This window comes from Cucumis sativus, chromosome 5, assembly GCF_000004075.3.
Source record: "Cucumis sativus cultivar 9930 chromosome 5, Cucumber_9930_V3, whole genome shotgun sequence".
Lineage (NCBI taxonomy): Eukaryota > Viridiplantae > Streptophyta > Magnoliopsida > Cucurbitales > Cucurbitaceae > Cucumis > Cucumis sativus.
The window spans coordinates 18729205-18751727 of NC_026659.2; the positions used below are offsets into that span (position 1 = coordinate 18729205).

Consider the following 22523-nt stretch of genomic DNA (forward strand, 5'->3'; position numbering starts at 1 on the left):
GTTATTTTCCTGTGAACTCTTTAACAAAGATTTCTTATTTCTTCATTCAAATTTTAAGTGTTGAATTGTCACAGGAGAACGTTGTATCTAATAGATTCTCATCAGATCTTTTTCTTCCAGAAAATAATACTTTCAATGAGCTTCTTGAGATATTGAGGGATCAAAGATTTCAAATTTTTGATTAAGAATTTTCAATTATCTGAAAGGTTACTATTGATAAGACTCTCTTGTATTAGGATGATATACATTTCTTTTTATAGGGAACAAATATTCCTTAGTAACTTTTAGAAATTTGAACTTTCTAGTCCTCAACATCCATAACCACTCTGCATTACCTAGTTGTTGGGTGCACAAATGCAAATTTCTGTTGAGTTCCTTTTGTTGCAAGCATAAATGTACTTTTTAATTTCAAGCTATTTAGGAAGGTTATAATTGTTGTCGAGTGTAAGAGTGTTCTACTCTGGTATATTTTATAGGATTTATAGAGAAAATATTTTTTTTCATATTCTTCATCACAAGCCACACCTTCCCTTCACGATGCAAGTCTAGTAGTCGAGCTTCGTCGCACGTCTGCTCCCAGCTGCACTGCCGTCGACTGACCGAGTAGCCACGACCAGCTTATAGCCAAGCCTCACCATGGGCCAAGTCGCAAGCATCTCACCTTTTTCTCTCGTTCACGATAGCCTCCGCTTCTTCCTTCGAGCTACATTGCAAGTAAAGAGCCCAACCAAGCACCCTTCTTGTTCGAGTCGTCCATGCCAACCCCTTGGCTGCCTAATCGTCGTGCATCCTTTGTCTGGCGTGACTTCGTCTGCCACTCCTCCACTCGTGTCACTGCTCATTGGTCTTATTTTGGTCAAAGGGTGAGTTAAACGTGGTTTTATGGGTTTTGGTTTTTAGTAGCCATTTTAAGATCTAATTTGTTAGATTATTTTTTAGTTTCTTGATCTTTGAAGATGCAATTGGAGCCCTTTGGATTCGATTCTTGATTTTCATCAAGTTTAGAGTTTAGGTCAACCTCAATTTGGGTAAATAGAGAAAGCTATGGTTAATTGTAATACCCTGAACACTAAGGTACTTTTTAAATCAAATTGCAATTAGTTTGAAGAATGAATTTATTTAATGAGAAATAAAAGAAGTTAATGAGGAAAAAGGAATTGGGAATGTAATAATAATAATAATATATTATTGTTATTATTATTTTAATTAAAAAAAGGAAACGTTTTTTTTCTCTCTCCCCTCTCTCACGCGTGCGACCTCTCTCCCCCCCCCCCCCCCCCCATTTCTTCTTCTTCTCTTCTCGTGACCTACCACAGCTGCCATCACCACCTCCCATCTTCTTCTCTTCTCCGTTCGTCCTAGCCGCCGGTCGCCCCAAACCCGCAGTCCATTCCCATTTGCCAAGCCACGGCGTGACTCCTCGACGTAACTCCTCCGACTGTCCCGAATCAAAGTTGTCAAAATTAATGACTTCAACTTAGTTAGAAAAGTTGGGTCGTTACATAAGTTGATAATTTTTGTTAGTAAAATTATTAATTTAACTTTGGCTATGTTTAGGTTAAATTGTGGTTTAAGTTACATCATGGGTTATGCACAAGAACTTAATTCCTTTTAGATAAGAGATTTTCACTATCGGACCTTTGAATTAAGAAGGAATTGTATTGATGTATTGACTAATTAAAATGCATTGACAAAAATTAAAATTCATCGATAGGCATAGGTATTGTGTTGATTTATTTATGTGGTTGATTATGTATATATAGAGTTGGTTGGATGATGTTTGCATGCTATGTGTATGTCTATTATTGGACTATGTTTGAATGTAGTAGGATTATTTGAACTGATGGTAATTGTTAGCTTTGGCTATTAAGTTAGTGTACCCTAAATGTACGGTGTTCTTCGAGATCACCACATTTAGACCGATATTGATGATTGATTGACTGCTACATGTGCCTTTAGGTTTAATTTATGACTAATATGTATTCATGTGGTATCATCAGACTGATATGACTCAGGATATATACCTCATAATAGAAAGTTATGATTTACCTAATGGGTCTAGTAGTGGGTCCCTTGCTAGGTATTTTTATACTCACCTTTTTTCTATGTTTGATTTTTCAAGCAAAGGTAAAGAAAAGATCAAGCTGGCGATTGGCAAGAAGGATCGTGACCTTCCATATGAAGAATCTACGTTCTTGCTTCTATTATTTCCATGATTTCTATGATTTCACCGTTAGATGCTTTTTCTTTTTGTTAAAGAACTTGATGAACATTTTATGTTACATTTTCTTTAAAACTAGATAGAGCTCAAATTATGTTTATTTTATTAATAGTTTTTATGGTTTCTCAAACTCTTGTTTTCAGATTGTTTGTTTTATAATTTATTTAATAAAATAAATAGATATGGCTTTGTTTTTTTTATTAAAAGATAAGAATGGTAGTTGGAGTTAATGTGACATGACAAAGACTGCATTCGACGCTGACATACTCAGAAGAATCGAACTTTCCTGCAGAAAGTTACCTATAAAAGGACTCTATCCCTACCAAGAAAAGTATGCTTGAATGGACTAAACCCTTGGTGGAAGACCGACTTTGAAAATAGTCAGATGTCTATATAAACCGACTCAAACCCTAGAGTGGGGAAAAAAGTAATAGTCTTTCCATCGTCTATAAAAGTCATTATTCTTCTTCTTCGGTCAATATGTAAGTGAAAGCTTAGAGTACAAGTATAGAAGATTTCATTTTCCATTTTTCCTAACTTGTAATGTTCATTTCTTCACTTTTCATTTGTATATTTCTTTGCAATGTATATGTTCATATTGTACATTATTGGCCTAAGACCTACATTCTTTAATATATTGCATGTTTATACCTTTTCAATCTATCATGTCTTTACTGTTCATCTATCAATGTGTTATTTATAGTTTATGTATGTGATAAGTTCTTGATAAGAAACTTAGCTTATATAAAGCTTATTGCGTTAGTTGAGTTATAGTCATCACTTGGCCAATGTATATCGCCAACTACTCGAGAGAGCAAGTAGCAAGGATATGGTTAATGCGAGCAAGAGAGAGTTTAGAAACTCCACCTTGGCGAGATAACTTCTGTCATTTGTGTCCCAAAAGGAGAACAAGTTTAGGTGTCTGGCACCAAGAGGTTGTCATCCTTAAAAGAGAAGTTGTATAAGTAAACCCTTCTAGATAGATTTCGCTTAATGCAGCTTAGTCATTTACATTCCAAGAGGCAAGCAAGTGTGATGTTTAAAGACACTGAGAGATGTTCGCCTTAATCATAAGCTAGTTAACTGAGCTATATCGTATCAAGGTTGCTGCATGGCTTAATTGCCTAGTAACGTGGATACCTTCCTTCACTCTTTCTTAACACAAGTGACTTTAGACTTCCATCTCTTTCCATCTTTATTTCCCTTTTACAGATTCTCTAATACAAATAAGTAGGTATAGTTTAAACTTATACTTTATACTGTATAGATAGTGATTTTATGTCGCCTAAATAAAGAGTGAGTCTTAGAACTAAGCTTTGATATCAATTCCCTGTATTTGACCTTGGATTACCTAGGAAATTTATTGTTTCGCTTATACGTGGGTAAACAATAGGAAAACTTGTACTCAACGAGAACTTAGTAATTACGCGATGAAGATAAACATAGTAAGCATATTTCGCATATGCAATTATCATGACCAATGACTCTTCGCATAAAATTAGATATAGACATACTAAACACTCCACACACTGAGTTCGCAACCACCAAGAGCCCATATTGAATAGGAAATATCAGAATATCACCAATGAAAAACTAGAAAAATAACCCATAAGAAAATACAGAAAAGTAGCATTCTTTCAGTACCCTAGGAAATTATACTTTAACATTTCTTCCATCTTTCTTCTTCCTCTTGTAGTTGTTTTTATTTCATTTTAATTTTTTTTCCTTTTTAGTGTTTTTTCTTTCTTTCTCCTTTTTTGTTTTTTGTTTTGTTTTTTTTTTGTGCTTTTTCTTATTTCTTATTTTTTCTGTTTCTTCTTTCCTTTCATTTTTTTTTTTTTTTGCATTTCTTTTATGTCTCCTTCTTCTCCTTCTTCCATTTTCTTATACTATTTTCTTTGGCTTCTCTCCCACGCTTGTCTTCTTTTTCGTTCTCTAAATTTGTTCTTTTCTTTCTTCATTTTACAATTCTTTTTCCAAATAAATTTTGTTTGTGTTGAATGAAGAACAAGACGAAGAAGCAAGAAACTAGAGGCCTAAGGAGAGGATGAATCTAAACGGAAAAAAAAGCACAGAAAAAATTATGTTTGTGATTGCACGATAAATGTGCTATGTTTTCTAGGTTAAAATTTTTGAAGTAGCTATATTTATACATCATTTTTCTTATTTTGTAGAAAATAATGATCTAGAGAAGTCAAGGAGTCCAACGAAACGAAAATGACCCAATTTTGAGCAAAATCGAGCAAGAATGGACAAAATGAAGAATGATGGCAAAATCATAAATAAAAGGACACCAATGTCATGTTGCCAAGTCACGACACTGAAGATCTAAAAGCTTCGAAACTAAGCAATGCCATGGTGCCAAGAACTGCAATGCTACCTTAACATCGAGGCATTATAAACATCAAGTCTCTATCAAACATGCACCTCTTGACCCCTATTCGACCTATTTGGCTATTAAAGTCCTTTTTCCTTTGTATTTTGATATTAATTCATTAATCACTTCATCATAATTCATTTTCTACACTTTAGGTAGGGCATACACTCTTATAATTCTCTCTCAAGATCATCAATAAAAATTATCTCTTTCAATCCAACAAGAATGTCTCTTTTGTTCCAAATTGTTCATGAAGCTACTCCAAGATCCATATAGAACTAAAGGTATTTTCCTTGGGAATGAATTTTGACATAAAACCCTCGGGCTCCCCTGATCCCACTCTGTCTCTTACCCGTCTGACTCATGGCATCAAATCTATTAACCATGTTGAAAAGTAAATCTGAAATAACTCAAATCCAAAAACCTCAAAACCAATTTTATACTAACCCCTAAAGTAGGCTAGATAGCATATTACTTAGATGATCTAATAAACTAAGGATTGAACAAAGCTTTAAAACTTCCATCAAGCCTTGATCTTCAAAGAACTCTAAAAACAAGACACATCAACACTCACTTGAATGCATCAAATATTCATGCATTCTACTACAATAACACACAAGAAACAAATCTTAAAAGCTTTTAAGGTTTAAAAACAAAGATTATGATTTCAATCTTCTTCTCCTCTTGGAGATGTGAGTAATATAACACTATACACTAAATGAAAAGGCATTACCAGAGGACACACCATTTCACTTAATTGTATAAATTCATCTAATTAACGCACTTTTAGTTACTCTCATAACTGTAAATACATGAAATTAAATAAATACATCATTTATAAATAATGTTAATATAATGGAATATAATTGTATCTTTTTGGATGAAAATGTAACTTTTTTATTCATCAAAAAGTTGCAACTCTTCACTTTGACTTGAAGACTTAATTTGGAAACAATCATTTAATGCCTTCAAGAAAACTTCTAGCTGATCTATTTCATCACTGGTCATTGTTGCAAAATGATTGATTTTACTTCAAGTAGTCTTACATTGAATTTCAACATCAGCTTCATTTGAGTTGGTTTCAGCTTGTAGAGCTTCAATTTCATTTTGTAGGATATCATATCTCCTTCATTGATTAGCTCCTTATGATTGTCATGTATATGCTTAATTATCAGGTTTTCTAGCAAGAAAGAATTGAGAATCATGTCCAAATTGTTTTCCAATTTCAATCTTTAATTAATTGAATTTTAATCTTGTTATTGTATGAGTTTTTACTTGATTGAAGTGATCACCCATGAAAGCAAGCATCAACTTTGTTTAATCTTTAATGACTCTAAGCATGAATTTTGAAGCAAGTTGGACCGAGAATTATTGATTCCATCCCAAACGTGTCTTTCCTTTTGATCTCTTCTTTAATTTCTAATTAGACTTTAATTTATTAATAGTCAGTAAAATAGAAGGTTTTCCTTGCTTTTGAATGTCACAACATCAAAACCTAGAATCTTGACGTTGATGCAAATTTAAAGAATGTATGGAAACACTAAGATGAAAGTGTGTTCAATAAATTAAGTATGGATCTTGATGTATCTCTTGTTCATTAGTCAAGGTTAATTAGTTTCTTAAACTAATTAGTGGTGGATTGAAATTAATTGTTGCCTACTTTTTTGTTCTATGGTGAAAAGATGGCTAGAAACTCGCCTTCCCACTTTATTTGATCAAGAGAAAACCCACCTTATTTTGTGAACTAAAAATCTTATAAAGTTCCACAAACATCTACTTTCTAACAATACCGTTAATTGTTGACCTAACAAGTTGCGTATGCCGAAGAACAAAAAAAAAAAAGCTAGAAACTAAAAAATGAGAAGCTAAAAAGAGAAGTTAGAGTGAAAAAAATCGATGAAAAAATTATAGTGGTGTCGAATGAAAACAAGAAAGAAAGCAATAAGCTAAAATGATAAACTAGAAAGAGAACAAGAATTTGTTTGAGCTCCAAGACCTCGTGTGTAATTTTAAGACAAGGTGAAATTTTCACGACTAGTGGCAAGCAAAATACAAATTTTTTATCAAATTTGAATGTTAGACTAAATTTGATTTAGACCCGTAAAAAAGAGTTATTAGAACAAAACCTCAAAAATTAGTTTTTGCTATAATTAAAAACAACCCTAATTGATTTAACCTTTAAGACATGAAGGCCTAGTTTTCATACCAAGAAAGTTTAGGTTGAAGATAATATAAAATATTCTCTCAACTACTTTGTATGGATACGCAATTAGTTTGGTAAATTCTAATAGTAAAGTTGTGGTAGATTAATTGAATATTCTTTGAAGATGAAAAGAATGCAAAAAGATGTATAAAACTTTCCCTATTTTATGAAAAGGAAAAGAAGAGTATAAAGGTTAAAGTAGATGAAATTATGTAAATGGGAGTAGGTCACACTGCTCATGGACTCCACTTTTATTATTTAATATTAGTCAGTCACAACAAAATCTTATCTTCTACTATTTTTTAATTAATACCCAAAATATACAAAATAATTAGCAACCTTAATTAACCATTTCATTATTTTGGCTCATAATTGTTGGAAGGATTAAAATAATTCATACCCATATGGTATGATTATTTTTTTAGTATTATAATTATTATTTAATAGGCATTGTATGCAATGAATATCAAGATATGTAATAGTGGCAATGTAATCTAATTATTTCAATTTCTTTCTAGTTATTACAATGTTTATTTATTTATTCATTTATTAAAAAAAAAACATGATTACATGGAGAAGAGAAAAGAATATTGGAAAAAAGGAGAAAAGGAGAAAAGGAGAAAAGGAGAAAAGGGAAAGCAACAAAAAAATATGATGATTAAAATGAAAAAGAGAAAAGAACAAAAATCTAAGTATATAATAAATTCAAAACATGGAAAATTCCTTTTATATATACATAAATTGACCTACAAGTTCTTTTTTCTTTAAAATGTTTATTGTGTTCTAAAATTTAGAACAAAAGTATATTTGCTTTATTTATTTATATATATATATATCACTAAATATACATGTATACATCTCTAATAAAAAAAATTGTTGAGGAGGGACTTTATAGTTCACTCAAAATAATATGAGATTAATAAAACAAATAAACTAATACAAAAATAAGAATGATTTGAAATATATAAATTGATGGCATGAAAGTAAAGTAAAAAGGTTAGAAAAGAGAAGGTAAAGGTTAAAAGAAGAAATTTTAAAAACTAAAGCAGAAAATGAATATGATTTGAAGAAAAAATAGTTAAAAAAAATGAAAAAGCTAAAAAAAAAAGGTTGAAGTGTTATAAAAATAAAAAATAATAAAATGAATGAAAAAGAGTAAGTACGAGAGGAGGTTTGGGCGTGGAGGTTGTGTTGCAAATAGAATGAATGGGTATGCGTGGTGGGTGATGAATGTTAATGCATAATTCATAGAGGTGGCTCATTGGAATGGGAAGGGAAGGTGTTTGGGTGATAATATTTTTGTGAGTCACCGACAAGAAGAAGCAAAGGGAGAGAAATGGGAATACGAGTGCCCGTTTTGGATCACATGCTCAATGCTCCACACCAATATATTTTATTCCCCTTCTTCAAACAATTAATTAAACTCTCTCTATATTATATTTTTTTTATTTTTTTATTTATTTATTGAAAGAGATATAAAAAATCAAACAATTAATAGGCATCATAATCATATTAGGTGCCGCCACCTATGCTTATCCATGCATGTATATATCCCTTCATCTTTTTTCATATACCCCATTTCAAATTTTCTCAATTCATTCACAGTTACTTATCTTTTTTTCAACTACTTTTCAAATGTATATGATATTTTAAGTGACTACAACGTGAAAGAAATAATTAGTTTTTAATTAGAAAAAAAAAAGGATTTTGGAGATAGGACGTTGGGATAGTGATTCAGTTAATTATGAGTCCTGAGAGAGGCATTTTGGTAAGAAAGTACTTCGATGTTGGGTTCAGGTACCTCCAGCATTTTAATTTTGGACATATAGCTCTCCCAAGTTGCATTTCCTCTACATCATTTTATTATTCATCCTAAGACGTTATCATTAGTTGGGATGTTGCTATTTTCTTCATCATCTCACTTTTGTTCTTCTTTACTTATCTCTCATTTCATTCACTTTAATATTAGAATGTTTACAAAAACAACCATGCAAAGAGGGGGTGGGAATACTTCACTCTTTCCATTTCAATGCATGTGGTGGGGTATGGTATACAAGTTTAGGTTAAATTGTAAAGTTCACATATCAACTTCTATCTATTTAAGTTATTATATATATGTGTTTGATTTTTAAATTGTGATATTTTGTTCTATTTCTAAATATTTTTATACATTTTCTTATATATAAAACAAGTCTAATTTTAATCGAATTGTAGGAGAAGAATAATTTCTGTTTGATGGTTTTGAGTCAACTTAAATGAAATCGAGTGAAACTATTTGTATATTCCTTTTGAGTCCAACTTTCATTTCTATACTACCTACACGATCACGTATTAGGATTATTTTAAAAAATCATTATATGTGTGTTTGTGGGCGATTAATCACATGTTGATTGAGACATTTTTTGTATTTTTTATTGTTAATTTGAAGGCTTTTTTCGGTTTCAAAATTATTCTATACAGTAGCAGATCTAAAAAATTTATTAACAGTGACTTCATAGTTACTTTACAGGGTATGAGAATATGTCATAGCTACCTTAGAAGATGTCAAAAAGAAGAAGCGAACAAAGTTGAATAAAATAATAAAAGAAAAAGCTAGAAATTTTAAAAACTAAAAAAATTAAGTTAAAGTTTATAGAAATAAAAATAATAATAAAATGAATTAATAGTTTTAATTAAGGTATGGGGTTGTGGGAAAGAGTGTTCAAATATTATTTATTTAGTGAAAATTAAATGATTGTAATTTGGATAAAACAAAGAAAAATTTGAAAAATAAATCAAATAACCAATAACGATTAACCTATTTACAAGTATTAAAAAATAAAATTTTCTTTATATATATTATATAAAGACGATAATGTTGAGGAGCTTAAACCCGTCACTGATCCTATATTAAATCAGTAAGTGGTTCCGTATCATTGTTAATATTTTGTTGGTTTATGTTATACTATTTTTTAAAAAAATCATTTATAAATTGTATATTTCTACGTGATCAGGTGTTAATCTATTATAAGTAATTTTCTTAGTAAAAGTAAAAGTGTGTTCTTCACAGGGAGGAGGAGGGATTTCTTTTAAAAAAAAGGTGTTATATTCTTCAAGCATTATGATACATAAGCAAGATATATCATTTTAATTTTAGGTGATGTACACGTAAAGAACGCAAAGATTCTTTTTTATATACTCTTATAAGGTAATCGACATAAGCTTATGAAAGGTGATATATATGACAAATCGTGCCATGTCTAATCTAATAGAATTGAGAAAAACATAATTAGTTAAAAGAAAGTTGGTTGAAATGAATTGCAATGAGACCATTAACATTACTTTCAAGAAAATAGGCTAGGCTAAATGGCCCTAGTAGACTCTACATTTTTTGCCTAAAGTCTAAACATAAAAGAGCAAATTAATTAAAGTCTAACATGAAGGTGGCAGGAAGGAGACAATGATGTAACAAAATATTAATTTTGGAATCTCATTTGTATATTCCTTATTATATGTGTATTATATTGAATATTAATTAGTTTTAAATTCAAACCCTATATTCATTTCTATATTTCCATATATCCCCTATATATTCATCTCAAAACCTATTCTTTTTTATCCTTAGACATTAAAATAAATGTTGTTTTGAAGTTCAAAATTCCATAAGTTTTATAAAGTCAAGAAAAATCATTTAATCTCCTCATTCAATTTCAACATCCATTTCAAAATTTAATACATCGAATCTAAAACACACAAACCAATTCGGACGCGTAATAACGTTTCTTGTAATTAATCTATATTATTTATTCTTTAAAAAGAATATTAGGAAGAGAAAAACTTTTATCTTTTCATATTTCATCCAACATCTTTTAATTCTGGTTCTCGTGGTTGGTTACAATGATGAAATAAAAAAAAGATAGGAAAGAGAGGCAAAAAAGAAAATAAAGATAAAAAAAGAAATTAGAGAAAAAAAAAGTGATTTAATATATTATTTAAGAAAAAAAAAAAGGGATGTGGGGGTGACAAGAGAAGACAAGGTTGTTGGCGGTTGCAAAAATATTGGGTGGTCACCAACTTCATATGCCTTTTTTTCTTTTTCTTTTTTTTTACTGTTTTTGTGTTCTATATATTTATTTTATTTCTAGTTTGAATATTCACTATTATTATTTTGTTCTTTTCATAAATAATGATAATGATAATAATAATAAAATAAAAAGCTATAAAGCAAAAGTGTGTTCTGCCAAAGGGCATAATAATCTTCTCTCTCCCCTTCTTTCTTTAATTTTTGCACTCATTTGGAATCTCACTTCCTTTGGATTTTGGTTCATTGGTGGGTAGAAGTAAAAGTAAAAGTCTATCATCATTACTCATTATTAACTTGTTCCAAACCAAAGTTCACTTAACTTGTTAACTTTATGCCCAATATCTTTTGCTCAAAATGAAGGATTCATCGATTTAAAAGTAAGGTATTTTAGTTAATAATTTCTAGTCTTTTACAGTCAAGTACACCTTTACATTCACCAACTATTAACAAGTTTTTAATAAGAGATACTTGTATATATCGTTAACCTAAAATTTGAGTTCAAAACCAAATATGTTCCTCTTTTTAAAACTAAGTTCTTTTATTTATTTATCTAACTTTTACTTGCTTCATCATGGGACAGAGTGTGCAGGCCATGCTCTTAATATTCTTGATTCTCACTCCTCACTCCTCACTCCTTCATTTTCAATCTTAAAGAGCGAGTGAGAGAGAGTTGTAAGAGAAAATGGAGAGAGTTAGGGGTAAGAAAATCAAGTGTAAAAGAAAAAGAGTAGTAAGAATTGAAGAAAGAGTGAGATAGAAACCATGTCCGTAAATATTCTTTTTGAGTTTGACAGTAACACTACAACTACAAGAGGAATAGAGTTATGTGTAGTAATTTTAAACTTGATTATTTTACAAAAAAATAATTTGAAAAACTTTCTTAGTGCCAACTAATATGGAATCTCTTCTAATGGTGTAAAATGAATATTAGTCAAAAGAAAACAAAACTAAGAACTAATTAAATAGGTAGAAATTGGATGTCATTCAATTATCAAATTGAAAAATGTGTTTGATCTAATTAGAACCAAGACAAAATATATAATCTTTTATTGAGAATTACAAGTGAGATTTTAATACATATAATATCCTATAAATGAATTACTTAGTTATTTCTTATAGCTATTTGATTGTCTTACCAAATTTGTAAATCAGTTAATAGTTTTGATGGTAATGTGGACATAACAAAGTAGATTAATATCTTCAACAAAATTTTGTCATATAATGGTAGGCAGTTGGAACATTTGGTTGGTAATGACTATGATATTAGCACATAAGTTAATAGTGAAATACATGAACTTGCATTGCATGTTATTAAGAAATAAAAAGTTCTTAACTAACTAACTTCTTTATTGTCTATCATTGTTATTCCTTTTCAGGTAGTGAGATTGCTAATTGATTGTTTTTTTTCCCTTTTGTTATTTTCTAATTAAATGAAAATATTCTCAACAACATAAAGACAGTGGATTTTACATTTAGAACTTAGAAAACAGGTTTGTGATGGAAAAGTTTATAGAATCGAAAAACCTACCTTGAGAATTTAGAAAATCTATCCTTCATACTTATTTTTATTCATTAACGGATTACTTTTTGATTGTTGCATAATTAATTATCATATGATTGACTTCTAATGAGTTATATTGGTATTTAATAATTTTCTTACGCTTACTAAGAGTACTTAACTTGCATACATATAAAACTTTAATACAATGCAAATAATTTTAGTTACACCCAAAGGATAATAGCAACATCACATTGAAGAAATTAGTGTGATAAAAGAAGGAAAATAAAGAAAATTTAGAAATAAAAATCACGTAGCATTCAATATCTAATGAACATTCACATGTAAATAGGCCACAATGTACCTAATATCTCATGAAAATCATATGGGTATCAATTATCAAATAGATATAAATCATATGACAATCAAACACAAATCATATATCAATCATACAACTAGAAATCAAATAGAAACTAGATATCAATCGTATAATCATATTGTATTCTTTAGGCATATATAAAACAATTCATCGATGCTTCTAATTCACAATTTAATTTTTCTATCTCGATTTCTTCCTATTTATTTGCTCCTATATATACCCTCATCTTCTCTAAGTCTGCTACATACAAAATCCTCCTCATTAAAATGGATGGAAGAAGAAGAGAACTTATTAGCTTTGAAATTGGAAACAACGAAGAACATAAACTAAATAAGAAAAATGAAGAAAAATAGGTCATAAAATCCGGTTGGTGATTACATGCAAAACTGTAGGCATAATTTTAAATTCAATATTTGTCAAATCCAACTCCATTTTAACTCCCACTCATGAAGTTCAGATTGTAGACAATTTTTTCTTCCCTCCTTCCTCTGCCAATAAAAATTGAGCCAATCAACTCTACTAATTCAGTCGACCACACCATTCATTTTAGAGATCAACCACACCTCGAGTGATTGGAGTTTTATGTGTCTTGTAAGATTCTTTCTTTCAACGATATCACACCTTAAATTAACTCTTTATCGAAAATATAAAAGAACTCTTAATCAATGAACTATTCTATTATTTAGTTGATAATAGGGATTCTACAAAAAAAGAAGAATGAAAGGGTGATTAAAACTGTATTTGCAAAAGATTTTTCATTAAAAATGGAAGAACAAGATGATCTACGATCACAAAATCAACAATTGAGCCAGTAGAAACTTTAATTGTAAAGTTGCAGGCCATTCATAAAAACAAGCATAACACTAAGTTGAAATGGTCGTAGAAAATCAAAACCACAAATGAAGAGAAATTATAAATCAAAACCAATGATAATTATTGAACTCGACTTTGGTCTGTTGTTGTAGAAAGTTGAGAGTGAAAGAGAATGGAAAAATGAGGGAGGAAGAGATTATTTAGGAAAGGGTTGTTTGAAAATAAAAAAATATAAAATCTCCATAAAACATGCAAATTTAGCAATTTGAATAGTTGTTTTTTTCTTTGCCATATATGCTATATTTAAAAATGATAACATAAATGGTGAGAACAAAAATGGTGAGGTATAATTTAAATTAATTTTTTCTAAAAATTATGGATGTGATTGATAAAATGAGCTATGGTTGAGTGAACTAACAGACTTCAAATTAATTGAATTGTGCATTAACTTACTAAAAGGATGAAATTAAGCGTAATCTGTTTGGAGATCCAACGAGCTTTTGTGTTATAGTTGGTTGGTTTTGGTATTAGTTATTCGTGTTAAATTAATCTTTCATTACTAAATCATATCACTTTCAACATCTTTCTCTCACACAAAAAGAAAAAAAAGGAAGAGCCAAGAAACGAAACTAAGCTCTCTCTCTCTGATGATGATTATTATTATATATATATCTATATATATTTAATGATAATTCCATTTTGAAAGGTAAAACAAGCGAGCTACCCATTCATCCTCCATGTCTGCATTACAAAAATTTTCAAGGGGACCTTAACAATGGCTTTTCATCTTCTTCCCCCACCTGCCACCAATCTATTCTTCTATTTCTTTACTTAAATTCCATTATTCTTCTAGGTGCTTGTCCAGTTCACATCCTTCTCCCACATATTCTCCCCCCACCATTGAAGCAAAGCTAAAGCAGACTTCAATTCTTCTCTTCCCACTTTCTTCTTTTTCTCTCTCTCTTTTTGCACTTTTTTTTTCTTTCTGGGTATCTGTGATTTGTGTTCTTTTTTGTTTTGTTCTTTTTTTTTTTGGGTTTATAGATTTTTGTGCTCTTCTTTGAGATCTGCTTCAAAATGGGTTTCTCCCTTGGTACTTGTTCTATCCAAAGGGAGACCCCTCTTGAGTTAGATCATCACCATTGTCGCTATAATGAGCTTAAGATTAAAACCCTTTTGAGAAAAATGATTTGGGAACTTGGGTTCGCGTGTATTCTTCCTCCTGCTCGTTTTCGCCGCAAAAATCAGGGTATTCAAGATGAAGAACACCCAAATGTGGAGGGGCAAAACAAGAATCTAGAGCATAATAAAGCTTGGTTGCTTGCGGAGTCCGGTGCTGGTGGTGGGGAATTGTTAAATACTGATCCACAATCGGTTCATTCGTCTTTCCGGTTCAGTTTTTGCTCTCAGGTTGAACTTGAAACCATGAACATCGGCTCTTCAACCACTGCAGCAACTGTTTTAATGGTGAATTTGGATAATGGTATGATGGCTGAAGCTCTCACCAAAGAATTGAAATGGCGGAGGATTGAGTCTCTAGAAAAGAGCATTTCCCCTGTGGCTCATACTTTGATTAGATTCAGATATCGCGAAATTCTTTCTGCAACCCGCAATTTCTCAAAAGGTTATTCTCAAAGTCAAAGACCCTTCTCGTTTTTTTTTTAAACCAAATTTCTGATATGTAATCTTGAACTGATTTTCATTTTCTCCAAATGTGATTAGGCAGAGTTTTGGGAAGAGGGGCCTTAAGCTGTGTCTTCAGAGGAAGGGTTGGGTTTTTGAGAACCGCTGTGGCAATCAAACGTTTAGACAAGGAAGATAAAGAATCTGCAAAGGCATTCTGTAGAGAATTAATGATTGCTAGCTCTCTTCATAACCCAAATATAGTTCCTCTTGTTGGGTTTTGCATAGATCCAGAAGAGGGTCTGTTTTTGGTTTATAAATATGTTTCTGGTGGAAGTTTAGAAAGGCATTTGCATGGTATGACATGATTTCTTGATCTTGAGTGCATAATTTACTTGAACTTTGTTTAGTTTTTGAGTTTCTTACATCATAACAATTGCAGAGAAGAAGAGGGGAATGAAGGGTCGTTTTTCTCTTCCCTGGTCAGTAAGATTCAAGATTGCTCTTGGAATTGCTGAGGCTGTGGCTTATCTTCACAATGGGACTGAAAGATGTGTTGTTCATAGAGACATCAAGCCTTCAAATATTCTTCTTACATCCAAGAAAATGCCAAAGGTAAAAAGAATTTTGTCATTTTTGTGGATATTCCTTTGCTTGTTTGATGTGTAGCAAAGGAAAGAGACAGGATAATGAAATAGAGAGAAACCAACAAAGTCATCAATCTAAGGACTAAGATGTTCTAAATGATCACTTCAAATTATTCTAAGCAACAAATTCTACAACCTTTCATTGTTCTTATTCATCAATTGCGTTCCTGGTAATGATTGCTTGCAGTTATGTGATTTCGGGTTAGCAACATGGACTGCTGCTCCATCTGTGCCTTTCCTTTGCAAAACTGTCAAAGGAACATTTGGGTATGAACACTCATTTCAAGTCATTCTAACGTTAGGGGAAGGATGATGAGAATCGATCTCGCCTTCCACTTTTCTGTTCCTTTCGAATTTACAATTTTCAAAATTTATTTGTAGTTACCTAGCTCCTGAATATTTCCAACATGGGAAGGTATCAGATAAAACAGATGTCTATGCTGTAGGAGTTGTGTTATTGGAACTCATAACAGGCAGGAAGCCGTTCGAAGCAAGGGCACATGGAGAGGAGAACTTGGTTTTATGGGTAGGTCACTATATCACTCTAATAATTTTGTTTTCTCTTGTTTGATTAATGGTTATCTAAAGCTTTAGAATGAAAATCAAATTCTTGCACCTAGAGATGCTATAAATGATTATGCTTCTGAACAAAGTAATATAATGCAATAGAACATGGCAATTCTCATGTTTTTTATCCCTTTGTTTAATCCATGTTGAATCCACGTTGATGGAATGTGATTCACATGTAGAACTTTGTACTGCAATATATTAACACGTACACATAATTCTTCTTGAAATAACATTGTTTTATAAGCACAAACAACTAGACTGAAAGTAGAATGGTGCAGTCCACTAGTTTATAATAGACTGAAAGTAGTTTTTGTTAACTATAACAAACTCGATAATTTCGCACAGGCAAAGCCACTGTTGCAGAAAGGGAAAGGGGCGATTACGGAGCTGCTTGATCCACAGGTGACATGTACGACAAAGAATTCAAATCAAATAGTTCAAATGATCGAAGCTGCTGCTGCTTGCATTACTGGTGAAGAATCACGCAGGCCGGGGATATTAGAGATCATTGCTATATTGAAAGGGGAAGAAAAGGCGCCTCTGCCCTCCAGATCAAAGAGGTACAGCTTCTTAGGACATGGATGTGTCACTGATTGTTATTCACAGTTTCAAAATACAAACAGCGAGATGACGGGTCATTTAGCGTTGGCCATGTCTGGACTACCCGAATTTGAAGATGACGATTACCTTTTCTGTCGTTGAAAAAATTACAATACAAAAACATTGCATGACCAACTGAAATAAGGAGAGATTTTTTTCTCATTTTGCTTGCTTTTGTACATCTCTTTAGCTGAATTATTGACGTTAGAGTATGGGAAGGAAAAAAAAAAGAGAGAGAGAGAGGTGAAACTGTAAATAGGATCATTTTGTATAGATCTTCGATGTACTTTTCCCCATTTTCCATGGAGGAAATGTAATTAATTTTCATTTGAAACTTCAGTGTCTTTTCATCTTATGATTCGGGAGACAAAAGGTATGCAACATAAAGCTTCCATATGTTTGGGGAAGTTACCTTGTTTGAATAGTTTTTCGAGTGCATAAAAAAGATTTAAAATTTGGACTCTGTTAGACTATGAACACAATTTGAAATTGGCCTCGAACAAAGTGAGCTACTCACGATTTGAATCTCAAAATTTACGAATTTAAACATTATCTTAACAATGAATTATTGTTAGGAGGTGGTTGGTGTTGATACAGATTCGTGGAAGTTGCAGCTTAACAACCAAAAAAATGATTTCAATTATGAAAAAATGTTTTAAAAACATGGAGCCCATTTGATTTGCTTTTTTTTTTTCTCTCTCTCTCTCTCTCTCATGCAGATATCAAATCAACCACGACAAGATACATTTAAAAAATGGAAAAGCAAAAATCAGAGAACAAGAAATCAACCACCAAAAATAGAAAAAAAAAAAAAAGAATTAAACCGTATACAAACATTTAGAATATCTTAGCAACATCCTTGACTAATCCACGGTTAGCACGAGCGAAATCTGTGAACTCTTCGTAGGAAATGAAGCCATCACCGTCAGTGTCGATCTCAGCCATCATCCGTTGTACTTCGTCGGCGGTGACGGAGCCGAGGGTCTTCAAGGCTTCCCCAAGCTCAGCGGAAGAGATCTTACCGTCGCCATTGGCGTCAAAGCGCTTGAAAATGCGTTCACGTTCAGCTTGGTCTTGAGGATCATCAGCCATTGCGATAGTGTTTGAAAAGGATTAGTGTGTGTATTGGGGGATTTGGTGATGGAGAGATTGAGAGTAATAGAAGTTATGAAGAAAATGGTGAGTTTATATAAAAAGCAAAGTTTGTGGAAACTAAGGTTGTCCTCAAATGTCGGGTTAGTGACTTTTAGAATGGCCAAAAGATTGTAAAAACTAATTCCAATGATTTTGCCTAAATTATGGTTTCTCATGAAAGAAACATTCTTTTCTATTCCAAATTTCTCTTTCTTTCTCTTTTTTTTTTTTTTACTTTTTCTAACATTATTATTAATTTAATAAATAAATAAAAAGTATACTAATTCTCATGGTTGTAGAATGCACGTTGGTTACTGATTAGTTTCTTTGTCTCCATCAAACACTTTGGTCAATTCTCAATTATGAAGCGATCATTATAATTTATATCCATATCTTCCTCTATCTCAAATATTATATATAATATTTATTGTGAATAATTTTGGATCAACTAACAAAATTGTCCCGGGAGACTTTTGCAGTTTGTGGGCACAAAATCAATCCAAGAAGAAAAGAAATGGCCAAAGACGACTCATAAACACCAAGAGGAGGTTTAGGGAAAGAGAACAAACCGAAGGGTTGGATCCCTTCGCAAGTTAGCTCCAAAATTTTCCATCTGTTGTCCTATCTAATGAATCCTAAGAACTTCCTTAAATTAGGTTTAAAACATGATTCTAACAGGATTAGGACATTAAACCTTACAAGTTAACTATTGAGATTCTTTGAAAAGGAAGTGAGTTGTTTTGAGTTGAAACTAAGTTTATACTCTTACCATTCATTCATTGACTGACTTAGCATATTTGAGTGAGCTTCGCATCCGCCACATCAGTATGTAAGCTCCTTTCTTTCTTTTTCTTTTTCTTTTTTTTCCTTAGGCATCTCAATATTTTCCATAAATAAATTTAGAAACTGTTGGTGTGGAGTCCATATTTCAACATAAATGTATACTCTCAAACAAAAACAAAAGGTTCCAACCTTAAATTCTCTACCTACATACATTTAAATGAAAAATGAATAAAAAAAAAATGTTAGGTAGGAATGCGATCAAAGTGTCACTTTGATTAAATAAGGAATTAGTCACGGGTTTATAAGGAAGAACAACTATTGCTAACGGAATGAGACCTTTTAGGTGATAAAAAACCTATAAGGCTTTGCTTGGGGCAAATTGTAAACACCGAATTCTAAAGAAGCTCCAAAGTCTTTTAAAGAGCTTGGAAGTTAGATTTTGAGTAAAATTATGATGGGAAATTGAAAATGCAAGTAGTGTTCGTAGTGTCATTTTAATAACGAAGTGTCAGCCGGGTGTCTCAAAATACCATCAACTTTTCTATTGATCGCATGCCAACGCAAATTCTTAGCATTCTCAAATCTCTTTAACATTCTTATAATCTTGGAACTATTGGAAAGTACCATATCTGTTTGGCAACTATTTCACTTTTTTCATTTTTTTGAGTTCTTAACGATCTTCCACCTCGACAAACCACACTTAGGGCACTTTGTCATGTTTTCATACTCTTTTTTATATAAACAACAATCATTAGGACATGCAACAATTTTTGATAACTCAGTTCTAAGGCACCTACTGTTTTCTTCGCTACGTATAAGAAACTTGGAATTTCATTGTTTTCAGGTAAGAGATCGCTTATTATGGATAATAATTTAGATAAACTAGTGTTACTCCAGCCATACCTAACCTTTAAGTCATATAATCTCGTCAGGGCTAACAACTTGGTGAATTTCTTACATCCTGTGTATAATGGTTGCATTGCATCATCAAACATAGTATCAAAGGTATTTGATGTATTAGAAGATTGTTCGTGAATGGATTGAACCATACTGTTAAATAAATCGTCCATTTCTCATTTTCATCAACTGTATTTTCCGTTATGTAGGTAACATTCTCTGAGTTCAAATTTTCACCATGTCATAACCATACCTTCTAACTTTTATCAATTCCATTGGCATACAAATGATACAGAATTGTTGAGACATCCTTAAGTAAACGATTAATGCAATTCAAACATGGAAATCTAATTGAATTATAACGCCTTTGACATGACTCAAACCAAATTGAATGAACCTTTCGACTCCTAAATCATATTCTCTAGACATCCTATTTTTCATCATCCATGACTTGTCCATTGTGTAGGTGTATAAAAATTTAATCTTCTAAATTGGCCTCTAAACAAATCTAGTTACAAAAGAGATGAGCAACAACTAAAGGAAATCAATCAGTAATTAACTACATCCTACAGTACATAGATTTCATATACAAACACTACCAACTTGGAAATTTCTGAACCCTTTGGTTCAGTAAAATTTCAAAAAACTTAGAAAAAGAAATTCAAATCCAATGAGCGCATCTATATGCTTAAAAAATGGACTTGAGGTATTTTACTCTTTCGTTTTTCTAACTTTATCGTAAATTATTATGTGTTTATTTAGCATGGAACAAGTGCTTTGAGATTTTAAGATATCTGTCGAACATAGGTAAAAAAAACTATTTTGACAATTCAAACACTTCTTTTTCAACAACTTATAAAGTTGTATTTAAAAATTATAAAAACAATTAAAATGAGAATTACACTTTTGTGATAAAAGCTATTTGTAAGGTGCTTCAATCTGATAACTTTGATTAAATATTTCAAACATATATATTTTGAAGGTTGTTGATCAAGTATCAAAATCAAATCAAACAAATACTATAAATACGAGAAACTCAACCTTAAAAAAAATCAATTTAATTCCACCCAACAGTAAAATTTAGAAAGTATCATTAGATATATACATTTTGTATTTGAACCATTTTAACAAACACAGTAAAGTTGAAAATTTTGTAAAATGGAGACTTTAGCCATAAATTTGTATTAAATGATTTCTACCTCATGTCTAAAATTTATGTTAAATTTAGTAAATAGATAGTAAAAGGGTGAAACTTGAGATTTTAATTTAAGAGTGTAAAGACACAAAATAAAGCAAAATTAAAACATAAATGACAAAAAAAAAAGTATTTTTAAAATACTAAAAAGAAAGATTGAAGCAAAATTTGAAGTGGAAGAAATTGAATTAGACCCTCACAATTTGATAAATAAAGGCATACTGCCGTCAACAATAGGCTTCTCCTAAGTTAGAATAGAGAACTCTTTCTCAATAATTGATGAAGTAAGGCTCCCCTAAACACTAAAGAACAATCTTCTCATAAAGCTCGTACTTTAACAACGATCGTAAATATAATTTTAAGATCAACAACATTAATGATTTTAAATTATATTCACCCGTACACACCCAATTACCATCTCAAAATGTGGATGGCTTTTGGGGGTCTTTTTTTAATAAAAATTATCTTTATCTTTGTTTGTGTCTCACATTAGAACAAATTACAAAAATTCGTCTCCCCCTGTGGATCAAGTGACATTTTTCACAAATTTTCTAAATGGGAGGCCCTTATTTTCATATTTGTTATTCCTTACCTTAATTCCGAATCTACTTATTGGAAGAAAATAAGTTTCTTGAAATTTTCTATTTCGAATTGTATCTCCCTACAAAAAAGAATATTGAGACTACTTCACCTAATCATTCGAATCTTTGTTTCGTAGTCTATAAATTATATGTCTTCTAGTCATGGTTGAATTGTAACAACAATATGGATAAAACTATGTCGAATCCTTCCTGAAACGTAACCTAGAATTGGATCCTCGTTTTCTAAACAAACCCAAAACATATCATTGGTAAGTGATTCAGTAATTAAACTTTCAGAAATCCTTTTTTGCTCTTTCATTCCAGATGAAACACCTTTCAAAGTATCAATTAATGAAGGGGGAGTGGTATTATAAACTACAAATCCACCTCGTTTCTTTTTTTTTTTTTTACAAATAGGGAAGTTCTGTGTATAATTCGAATATCATAAAGATTACCATATATAACACAAAATTTCGCCGCCGATTCCCTGTAGTCGAGCTTCTCGGTCTGTCATTATACCCCGAGAAGTAGAAAGAATTACAATGCCCATTCCTCCTAAAATTCTAGGAATTTTTTGATAGTTAGAATATATTCGGAGACCGGGTCGACTGATCCGTTTTAAATTTAAAATCGTTTTATATGGTCCTTTCCTATTTCTTCTATGTCGTAGGGTTAAAACCCAAAAATCCTTGTTGCTTTCCCGATGTTTCCTTACGTTTTCAATAAAACCTTCTCGTAAAAGTATTTTAACAATGTTTTTAGTGATGGTTAGCATTGCGAATAGAGGTTATTATGTTAGCAATAGTGTCCTTACCCATGATAAACGAAAATTATTGTTTACTTAAAATTTTGATCTAATCAACATTCTTTTTTATTAAATAGTTATGAATTTGAAAAGGTATATACGTGATACACAATCTACTAATTAATTTCATTCAA

General features: G+C 31.3%; 2 protein-coding genes across 2 annotated transcripts; one reads left to right on the top strand and one right to left on the bottom strand.

Moving 5' to 3' along the window:
- Window positions 1–14223: 14223 nt before the first annotated feature.
- LOC101214393 (probable serine/threonine-protein kinase PBL7) lies at window positions 14224–17344 on the top strand. The gene is made up of 6 exons (XM_004140256.3): window positions 14224–15178; window positions 15277–15534; window positions 15620–15792; window positions 16012–16091; window positions 16206–16350; window positions 16740–17344. The coding sequence occupies exons 1-6, from the start codon at window positions 14632–14634 to the stop codon at window positions 17094–17096; spliced, it is 1560 nt and encodes a 519-aa protein (XP_004140304.1). The 5' UTR covers window positions 14224–14631; the 3' UTR covers window positions 17097–17344.
- Window positions 17345–17689: 345 nt separating this feature from the next.
- Window positions 17690–18237, bottom strand: LOC101214153 (polcalcin Ole e 3). Its single transcript, XM_004140255.3, has one exon. The coding sequence runs from the start codon at window positions 18084–18086 to the stop codon at window positions 17832–17834; it is 255 nt and encodes an 84-aa protein (XP_004140303.1). The 5' UTR covers window positions 18087–18237; the 3' UTR covers window positions 17690–17831.
- Window positions 18238–22523: the final 4286 nt, after the last annotated feature.

What these genes read in the sequence shown, in the direction of transcription:
- LOC101214153 (XM_004140255.3), bottom strand. Translation starts at nt 18,086, where the DNA reads ATGGCTGATGATCCTCAAGACCAAGCTGAACGTGAACGCATTTTCAAG.
- LOC101214393 (XM_004140256.3), top strand. Translation starts at nt 14,632, where the DNA reads ATGGGTTTCTCCCTTGGTACTTGTTCTATCCAAAGGGAGACCCCTCTT. An exon ending in AACCCGCAATTTCTCAAAAG is followed by an intron (nt 15,179 to 15,276) that starts GTTATTCTCAAA and finishes AAATGTGATTAG; the next exon opens with GCAGAGTTTTGGGAAGAGGG. An exon ending in TTTAGAAAGGCATTTGCATG is followed by an intron (nt 15,535 to 15,619) that starts GTATGACATGAT and finishes TAACAATTGCAG; the next exon opens with AGAAGAAGAGGGGAATGAAG.